Source organism: Cydia splendana, chromosome 3, assembly GCF_910591565.1.
Source record: "Cydia splendana chromosome 3, ilCydSple1.2, whole genome shotgun sequence".
In the NCBI taxonomy this organism is placed as follows: Eukaryota; Metazoa; Arthropoda; class Insecta; order Lepidoptera; family Tortricidae; genus Cydia; species Cydia splendana.
The window spans coordinates 15,198,044-15,208,723 of NC_085962.1; the positions used below are offsets into that span (position 1 = coordinate 15,198,044).

At 35.9% G+C, this 10,680-nt stretch overlaps 1 protein-coding gene across 1 annotated transcript; it reads left to right on the top strand.

Moving 5' to 3' along the window:
• Positions 1-2,653: 2,653 nt before the first annotated feature.
• On the top strand, positions 2,654-9,903 carry LOC134806672 (uncharacterized). The gene is made up of 6 exons (XM_063780000.1): positions 2,654-2,810; positions 3,243-3,326; positions 4,243-4,314; positions 4,422-4,571; positions 5,549-5,695; positions 9,350-9,903. Exons 1-6 carry the CDS (start codon positions 2,654-2,656, stop codon positions 9,829-9,831), a joined length of 1,092 nt encoding a protein of 363 aa, XP_063636070.1. The 3' UTR covers positions 9,832-9,903.
• Positions 9,904-10,680: the final 777 nt, after the last annotated feature.

A 10,680-nucleotide genomic window follows, 5' to 3' on the forward strand; every position in this document is an offset into this window, starting at 1 on the left:
GCCACCAACAGGCTGCAATGCGTGGCTGTCACTGTCACTGTCATTGTCAAACTCAGGGCCTCTACACACCTAACGATAATTGCATGCGATTTACAATAGGGACAAGACATATTGTTCTATACGTACAATTGCTTATAGAAATAGCACCCATTTTGACGGCACACACATAAATATATATCTGTCTCGTTTTTACTCAGCACTGTAACCCATAGCAAAAAAAGATGACAGTATTTCAGTACGTACATAAAGTGTTCCATGAAAATACGTAAATACCTAATGCGGCCGAAAATCCGCCATGTTTAGTTCCCCAAATGTCATTGTCTGTCAGTTCAGCCGGTACTTGTCCTGTCAAAAAGTCGTGGTGAAAACTATGATATTTTATATGTAGATAAGCCATACACTAACATATCAAGCGAAAAAAATGATGCCAACCAATGCTGCCAACGACACGGCAGCATTAGTTACTATTTGTTTACAACTTCATACGCAAATGCGTAAAAAAAGAGACGGCACAATTAAAAGAATACCTAACCAAAAAAGAGACGGCTAGTGTTTGTCACTTGCGCGTGAATTTGGTAAATCAGTGATACCACCATAACACGACGGCAAACAGTGAATAAGGCGCGAAGCGTAAAACTTATTAAGAAAAAAAAATATCAAAGACTAAGATGTTTGACAGAAGGTGCAAATCATTTTAATGCAGTTGTATGTAGTAATGTACTCGCTACCGAAGTAAAAAGTTTTCATATTTAGTTATGTAAATAATAGTACATTATTATCGAGGCTCGGAAGTAGCTACTTGCAGGCTGAGGATTCGTTTTAAACGGACGACCTTGGGAGTCCGTTTAAATGAATCCGAAGCCAGCAAGTAGCCTTCCAGCCGAGTCATATATAGTGCTTTTCTCAAAAATGGTGCAAGAAATATAAATATAATAGAAATATTTCACAGAAGCAACGTTCTCACGTGTATATTTTCACAGAAAAAAGTAGAATCAATTGAAATAATTAGCTTTGCCGCCTTTTATTTTTTTAATTAAAAAATAAAAGTGTATTTTTCTGCCGAAAATACGCCAACCTATTTGAGACAGCTAAATAGTCGCGGTACCAACATTATAATTATAAGTAATAATCATCTGTTTGGCTGTTTAATGGGCCTGTGCCTTCATTTGATATGGCCATTTTAACTTTTAAAAAGTTTGGAACACGACAAATAATGGAATTTGTATGCAACATTGCAGTCCCAAAATCGAGACTGCAATGTTTTTAACTTTTTAATTTTCGACTGACCATAAACTCCGCGCTTCGCGACCAATTTTTTAAACGGCAAAGTCGACTTTGCCGTCCATTTTTGAGAAAAATATATTATATTATACTCTTTATTCATCATTTTTCTTATACTATAGAAACATTTTGACAAAAAGCAAACTCAATAACAACAAAATCCTTTATTTTACTAACAATTTTATGTTATTAATAATTGTTACTGTGTGAGAAAATGAAATGCCTGACAATAAATACTAATTTTGTAGTAATCTTTGTATAAACAGCAATATACCTATTTACTTAATTGACGCGACCCGGACAATAATATGGCAGTAAAAAACTTCAATATTAAAATTGAAATTTAAGTATATTTCTTTTATTTGTACGACAAGCACCAAACAACGAATGCAACTTACCATGACGCGTCTGCTATGATAATCTATGTACGCAGTTGGTGCGTCCTTGTCATTCTCGCTGATGAGAACATAAACGTATCTCGTTCTGTCAGCCGGCGAAAATGGCGGCTGGGTTTATTTAATTCAAGATTAAACCGAAGAAAAACGGGTTATTTCAGCTTTTACTTACCAATGATATGTGACGCCGTCAATTTTTTTGCGCTTCCGCGGATAATTTGAGCATTTCAACATAACGCAGGTCAGCATTTTGTTGCTTAATACACGTTATTTGTGGAAAAGTATTAACCGGTGTACACCTTCGCGCTTGCGTCAGGCAGACTGAGACAAACTCGTACACATGACACGAGGTGAGTGCTTCAATTTTGGAACGTGTATAACACATCTACATATAAAATATCATAGGGTGAAAATTAAAATTATTAATTATCTTTCAATATTTTGCTTGTGATTGAAAATAATTGAAGCCAAATGTGAATAATTACGTCGCGAATATGCCAGTGTGTAGTGTATTACGGTGCGGCATAAGAAAACCACCAAATCAGCCATCTTTAACCCTACACAGGTACGCTATCATCACGGCTGTTAATCTACGTACAACGGAATGTGTACGATAGCGCCATGTTGCTTTTAGATGATACTGACAACTTGCCGCGCTCTGATTGGCCGATCGTCGCCTAAACGTCAGTTGTCAGTGGTTGTCGCCCATGTTTGTTGAAAACTTTGAACAGTTTAAATTATTTTCAATTGCAATAAAGTGTTGATCGAGTGAAGTTCTTGTACTTATCCTCTCCGCTTTATTTGTGATTCATCCATCACCCAGTTCTGCAAGCATTTATGCATTGTGCAAAATGTATTATCAGTGCTGTGTGTGTAAAACTCTGCGAAAGGACGCTTTTACTTTGTACCGTTTTCCTAGTACTGAGAAAAGACTCATTATGTGGTTGAAGTGTTTGGAAACAAATGGTTTTGGAAATATGTCGCCGGAGCAAGTTCGAAAAGCTTTTATTTGTGAGAAACACTTCGAACAGCGGTTTGTTTCGGCATCGACACGGCGTCTCAACGCGAAGGCTTATCCTTCGTTATTCAGTCAAGATGAGATTAACAGTGGGATCCCATCTCATGAAAATGCCGGTAAGTGTAGAAAATGATAAGAAGTGATATAATAAATCAGTCTAATCTAATTCGTATCATTTACGACCATAAAAGATAATGTCATAAACTTCTATGCAATTGATGACTCATGAATCACGGCATGGTGATTTTATTATGTGTAGGTAATACAAAGTGTTTGTTTATTCCTGTAATAAGAGCATATGTTTCTAGTAAGATAATTATTTCATGCGATCGATATTAATATCTTAACACTTGTGTGTTAATTTTAGCTTAGCATTTTTGTACTTCTTTGGGTAAAGATATCATTGGCAAGTGTTGCAGTCTTTTATTAATTATTTTATTTATATAGAAATTTCCCAATCCTAAAAAAACACCATGCAGAATTTGTAGATAAATAATACCACATTTCACTTTAGTTATTTAAAAATAATATTTTGTTATCAATTTTAGAAAACATGGATCCGCTGAAAGAACATGTATATGTTCGTAAATCACATGACGACCACACATACTGTCAACAAGTGCCTCAAAAAGGTTTGTTTAATTTTTCTGAAATGCATGATAGCCATGATAGATACTCAATTACATTTTAGGTGCAAATTAATGCCTTCTTATCAAAGACATTATTAATATTATTATGCACATATATATTTCATTAATGGTACTTAGATCTGCAAGCAATGTAAAGAATCAATTTCTTGTATTAAGGTCAGGCATGGCTAGTGTTTCCATGGGCAATATTTTTTTTTATAAAATATCACCACAAAAGTAAAAAAAAGTCAAAAGTATTTATTTGTCAAACATAAGTACAGGTCCCATATACATCACTGTATCACTATGTTGTGCCGTAAGGCATACAATTTTTCATTTATGGACTGTGACTGCATGCTGTGCGCAGTTACCATTAATTATCAAAATCATCTAACAAAAATTCACATACACTATAATTATATGTTATTAAATATTTATCATCCAAAATTATCATTTAAAAGTTAATTAAAATCTATTTATACATAATATGCTTTGTTATCTAAAAATTTAAATAACTTACTTTTGAAACTAATCATGTCATCTGTATTTCTTAGTTCAATAGGAATTTTATTAAAAAATTTGGCGCCATTTCAAATATACTTTTTCTAAATAACTCCGTTTTGGAAGGCAATGAATTTATTTTACCACTCTACCCTACCACAGTAATATTTCCAATAAGGAAACAAAACTGTCAGAGGAAGGACCTACATGCCTTACCAATATACGTACATTTTAATTACGCATGTATATAAGAAAAGCCAAAGTTATCCCATAGAAGTATTTCCGTAACTACCCATAACAAATTTGTAGCAATGTGCACTGTGTAGGTCCTTTGGAAGATATTTTATAATAATTATAAGCCCTTATTAACAATAATTTTCAACGGTTTTAATGTGTTTATTATGTATTTCTGTTTTAGCGTCTCCTGCCATTCCATCCACATCGGGGGTTAAATCAACCGCAGTGGGCCATACACCAAAACAGACTATGGGTAAGCTAAATAAATGAATATGACACTATTTCCTATGTATTTTAATATTATCACAAGTTATTAGTAAATCTTATAAAAAAAAATTAAAGTGCTATTTTATGTTACAGCCGTTTCTATAGCCACAGAACCTGTCCCGACAACTTCAGACATTGAAAAGGAGACCATGCCCGAACTATGCAGCAGCTTTATTACAGAACTTGTTGTAGCTGAGAAGGTTACAGCTTGTATTTCACCTAGTGTACAGTCACACAATGAAGGTTAGTGAATTCTTATCATTTTTACAAGCTTTTATTTACTTTCACCTGACCGTTGTCTGTGTGTAATCAAATCTTGCAAGTTAAATTTGATCCACTTACCGGTTTCCGATTGAGCTGAAATTTTACATACATATGTAAGTCGGGTGACAATGCAATATTATGGTGTCATCGAGGTGATCTGATGATGGAGACCGGAGGTGGCCATAGGAACTCCGTGATAAAACAACGAAACCTAATTGTGTTTGGGGTTCTTAGAATTGTCTCGATGAGTATTCGTTGCTTGTGGAAAAAAAAGTACAGTCGGCGATAAAAGCTTGTACCAAAAATGAAATTTTGGCCAAAAACTTATTTTGTGTTATTGTATGGCAGTGACAGTACATATAATAGTACTTAATCATTTTTAAAGCAATGGCAATATTTTATGTTATTGTATGGCAATGACAGTGTTTACATAAAATAGTACTTAAACTTAATCATTTTTAAAGCAAAGGCAATATACCTATTCCCCACTATCATTTGAAACTTTATTACAATGTGATAGAGTTCAATTTTACACAATTTCTAACACTCTTATGCCCATTATAGGGTTATCTCACTCTGTCTTTCGCGTTATGAATATGATGATAGTCACTGAGTAATGAAAAATCAAATCAAATAAATGTGTCATTCTATTTTAAGTGCTCAGAATCACGAAGTCTCTCTGTTCTAATAGGAGAAAAAAAGCCCCAAGGTTTATATTCCTATTTCGTTACCATTTTCCATACTAAGTGAATGGAAATTTAATAATTTCAGAAGTCAATTTGTGTAACTAGTAATTTTAATGAAACTAAGTTTTACCTGTTCAGGTCTCGAAATTCTTGAATAACGATCATCATGTGTAAGTCTAACTAGAGTATGCCCCGTGCGAGCCTGCTAGAACTGAGGCATGATCCATATGTGTGAGACTGATTGTTTCATAATTGTTATTTCTGTTTCAGCAGTCTTTGTAACAACTGCTGAAGCTGCAATCAAACAATCAAATGCTGAAGAGCAGCAGATTTTGCCAGAAGCAAATATTCCAGAATGTGTTGCGGTTGAGGAGGTTACCTCTACCAATTCACCAAGGGAACAGTCTCAAGTTCAAAGTTAGTATTTACCTTGACAATATTTATATTTGATATTTTAGCCGCAATTTGTACATTGTAGTACAATTAAGTATAAAGTACCTGGGAGATTGAGTTTTGCTCGGAAAACATATAAAAACGCTTTACACACTAATTCAATCGTCCTAACTGGCATCCTAACTAAACAAATGGTTCTAGTTAGTGCAGTCAGAGTCTTACTAAACGCAGTTACAAAGAACCGTGTCCCGATTTGGGCCATGGTGCGTCCATTAATGAATCGCATACTAACGGATAGGGGTTTACGAGTACATTCACGGAAAAATAGTTTCATTGTTAATCAAAGTGGGCATATGATTATAGGCAACCCAACACTGGTGGCTTAATTGCCGTTTATGTCTGAAGATTCTTCAAGGATATTGTCAAATCTTATAAAATATGTCTCCCATTTCTGTTCATAGACGTTTTATTATTGTGTTAGATGCCTTGCATACTCTTATTACCAAATAATGGGCTAATTTGGTTAATTTTTTTTAATGAGTTTTTCGGAACTTATGTACGAAATATCATTTGATATTTGCCAGTCGCTTTTCGGTGAAGGAAAAACATCGTGAGGAAACCGGACTAATCCCAATAAGGCCTAGTTTCCCCTCTGGGTTGGAAGGTCAGATGGCAGTCGCTTTCGTAAAAACTAGTGCCTACGTCAAATCATGGGATTAGTTGTCAAGCGGACCCCAGGCTCCCATGAGCCGTGGCAAAATGCCGGGATAACGCGAGGAAGAAGGAGAATGCGCTAATTTGGCCCGGTAGCAACGAAATCATACCGTATACCCAAAAGAAGGGGAGAGGGGAAATAGTCGGCTCCCCAGGTCTAATCTATGCTATATTTCTTCATTTTATTAGCAATAAGGGCAAGTTATATATCATTTTTGTATAATTTAGAGACGAGGAATTCATTTTTGAAATAATCGTTATACCTTTTCATACAAATAAACTGAATTTTGCACAAAAAATTAATATTATATGTATTTTTAGGACAATTTTGGCCTTTACAATCACAGTGTAGTGATTTATACTAAATAAAATATTGGACAATTTAGCTCATTTATTCCTCATTCTAAAAAGTATCACTTTATAATAGGCACTCATATATTTTTTGTGAATAATAATTTGTAGCGCGCGGCGGTAACGATTTCCATTTAAATTGAATTATGGCCAAAGTCAAACATTTTAAAATGTTAAAAAAAAACTGAATCTGTCATTTGAAAAGTATGAATACAATGTTTCAATATTTTACAGATAAATTACATAGGCCAAGGGGCTATTCATAAATTACGTCATTTCAAATTAGGGGGGGGGGGGTCTGGACATCGGATGACGGTAGCATGAAGTAGGAGGAAATGGGGTCATTTGATGCATGATTTTTGGATGATTATAGGGGGGGGGGGTCCAAAATCGTCAAAAATCGATGACGTAATTTATGGACAGCCCCCAAGCAATAAGAAGGTATAGAGGGAAATGCTAGGAACACAATTTTTGACTCCGTAACTTTGTTTGGACTAGTTAGGAGGTGAACATATCAAAAGTCCCCGGCCGTAGCCCCGGTGCTGGGGGTAGAGGGGGAAAAGAAGGTCTCATTTTTCGGTTTTTCACTTATATCTTGGAAACTTTGCGTCTTAGCGACATGACTACTAAGACAAACTAAAAGCTGATAATTCTTTTTACAAGTTTTATTAAGTCAAGTTTTTCGATATCTTAAATAGTTTTTGAGATATCCGCTCTTGAAAGTTTATTTTAGGGCTTTCAATTTTATCTTGATATCTACATTAGTGAAGCTGATAGGCCGTGTTTGGTATCATTTGTTTGGGGGGGGATGTCGCTAAGACGCAAAGTTTCCAAGATATCAGTGAAAAACCGAAAAATTAGACCTGCTTACCCCCCTCTACCCCCCAGCACCGGGGCTACAGCCGGGGACTTTTGATATGTTCACCTCCCAACTAGTCTAAACAAAGTTACGGAGCCAAAAATTGTGTTCCTAGCATTTCGATATAGGCTATGCACTATATCTAATGATATATAAGTTACTTCGGGACGCGACATGGCCCAGAACCCATACTATCCGGAATACGGTTCTTTACGATTTAGGAAGGATTTTGGATTAAGTAAGTGTTAGTGTCCGACCGAAACATGTTTTTTTGCCGAAACCGAAACCGAAACCGAATGTTCGGCTTTGGCTCTAGTTTCGGCCGAAACCGAAACCGAAACCGAAACCGAACCTTTTGTAGACTTGTTAAAATCGTTAAAAAAATGTCATAAAACCGCTTTTACACACATATTATGGAGCTGTCAACACCCAATGTCCTTGAAATTGACGTTACTTTAGCAGTTTTTTAAGAAAATTACTAGAGTTAGACCAAGATGATTCTGCAACGATTTTGACAACACACGCAGTGCAAGTGTTATTATAAACGTCAAAACTTCTATGAAATTATTACGTATAAATAACATTTGCACTAGTTGCACTGCGTATGCTATCAAAATAATTGCAGAATTTTCTTAGTCTAACTCTATTCATTCACCAGTCAAGTAAACATGTAGATACAGGGTCAACCAAAACAAAAACGCGAGCGCAGCGAGCGCGAAATTTTTTGTTAAAATATCGCAAGGCCGGGTACCGATCTTCACCTGGGCCTAAAAGTCCGAAGTACCCCAGTGAGGCGAACTTTCATGCGAAGTCAAAGCCGTGCTTCAGGGTTCAGGATAAGTAGTTGAGCACAAACTCCAACCAACGTCCATTGTATTAAAAAGCGAGATATTTCCTTGAGCGCTGGTGGCCTAGCGGTAAGAGCGTGCGACTTTCAATCCGAAGGTCGCAGGTATAAACCCCGGCTCGTACCAATGAGTTTTTCGGAACTTATAGGTATACGAAATATCATTTGATATTTACTATTTGCTTTTCGGTGAAGGAAAAACATCGTGAGGAAGCCGGACTAGTAGTAGTAGTAGTACTAGTAGTAGTAGTAAACTCTTACGTACTACTACTAGTCCCGATAAGGCCTAGTTTACTCTCTGGGTTCGAAGGTCAGTCTGATGGCAGTCGCTTTCGTAAAAACTAGTGCCTACGCCAATTCTTGGGATTAGTTGTCAATTGGACCCCAGGCTCCCATGAGCCGTGGCAAAAATTCCGGGATTACGCGAGGAAGATGATGAGTTTTCTTATTATTCCTTTGCCCAGGCCCAGTAACATGCGACAGTGCTATTTCATTTACTCCGATACAATTAGACAGTGTGCGTGCTATAGGTATTAACAGCCTCTTAAGACTGCGTCTAGTGGCGCCCTCATTAGTAGAATTGTTTTGATAATAAACCAATTAATTACTGTACCTATACATGAATCAGTATATTATGTAGGTACATATTAATATTGTTGTCCTACTTATTCCCCAACTTTTGGTCTTTGTCACATAGTTTAGTTTCATAGTACGAAGTACCATTTCGTAAGTTTCGGCCCGGCCGAAAGGTTCGGCCGTTTTTTGGCCGAAACCGAAACTACAGCCGAAACATGATTTTTTGGCCGAAACTGGCCGAAACCGAAACCGAAACCGAACCTTCGGTCGGACACTAGTAAGTGTCCACATAAAAATTTCCTAAATTAAATTAAATGCTTATATTTTTCAGGTGTTGTTGAAGTTAAAGTTCAAAGTGCGAAAAGGCCACAGAAGCAGAGGAAACGATTGATTGGGAAATTAATGAACCTGACACCAACGGGCCGAATGATATACGACGAATATAAAAAATCTAAACGTCAGGCAGATTTTTACCACAGGGCTAAGAGGGCCTTGAAATTCAACAAAGAGAAATCCTTTCAAGAATTGACAAAAGACATGAATCCGTATGCGAAAACTATTTTGAAAATGCAAATCAACCTTTGCAATAAAAATAAGAAAGGGCGTCGATTTTCATTGGAAGAAAAACTAATAGCACTGTCGATAATGAAACAAAGCCCTAAGTGCTATAGGTTCCTGCACAAAATTTTTATCCTGCCGTCGCGATCGACTCTAAATAAAATGGTTGCAGGACTTAAGATCGAGTCTGGGATTTGTCCTCAAGTATTTGAAGTAATAAGAAGAGAGGTATGTATCTACGTCATAAAATCTTAGGATCTACATTAAGTAATTGATAACTGAGTTAAACAATATCATGAAATCATAATTTTTAATAAAAAATACATTGCGAAGATTGTAAAAAAAAAACTAAAGCAAAAAAGGCATATTAAATTTGAACTTTCGTATTTTGATCACATATTAAAACAGTTAAGACCTGGTCTTACGCGAATTTATTGTGTAACCTTAATTTCCGACGTTTCGACACAGGTTTCAGTGGTCGTGGTCGCAGCTAACTGATGTCCTAGTAAAAAAAAATCGCGTTGGACCCGGTTTTAAATATATTTTAATAAAAGGAATATTGTTTTCATTTTGTTGAAAATTATAGAGTTTCATTGTTGACCGAAGCGAAGCGAAGGTCTACGTTTTGACTCGGGCATTTTGCTTTCGTATGTCCGGATGTTCTCCTCTACAGGTCGCAATTCTTAACCGATTCTCGTGAAATTTTGTGACCGAATTTTATGACTAAATACATTTTTTTTGTCAATCCGGTTTTTAGAAATTTTTAAAAATGGCGGAGTCGTGATACCTGGCGCCTAAACAAATAGTCGTATCGATATCATAAGACTTTTTTCTTTTTGAAACATGTTTACAGAGTTAATAGCAAAAAATGCAGAAAAAAATTATCGCTGGTTTAGTCGGTATTTAGATATTTAATTTTAACTAATTTTAATTTGAGAAGGAGTAGCTAAATTTCGTCAACCCATCTAAGAACTATTTGGCTCAGTTTGTAAACGTTCGCTTTTTCTGTTTGTACAGAGGGTCTGGGTTCGATCCCCAGTAATTGTATGCTGGGATATTATAACTTTTTGTATTTTTTTACACATAAATTTCGTATTGTTTTTC

Bases quoted from the DNA above. Each gene is read 5' to 3' on its own strand.
- LOC134806672 (XM_063780000.1), top strand. From the start codon at position 2,654: ATGTCGCCGGAGCAAGTTCGAAAAGCTTTTATTTGTGAGAAACACTTC. The intron at 3,327-4,242 runs GTTTGTTTAATT...TTTCTGTTTTAG, and splicing joins TCAACAAGTGCCTCAAAAAG to CGTCTCCTGCCATTCCATCC. The intron at 4,315-4,421 runs GTAAGCTAAATA...TTTATGTTACAG, and splicing joins TACACCAAAACAGACTATGG to CCGTTTCTATAGCCACAGAA.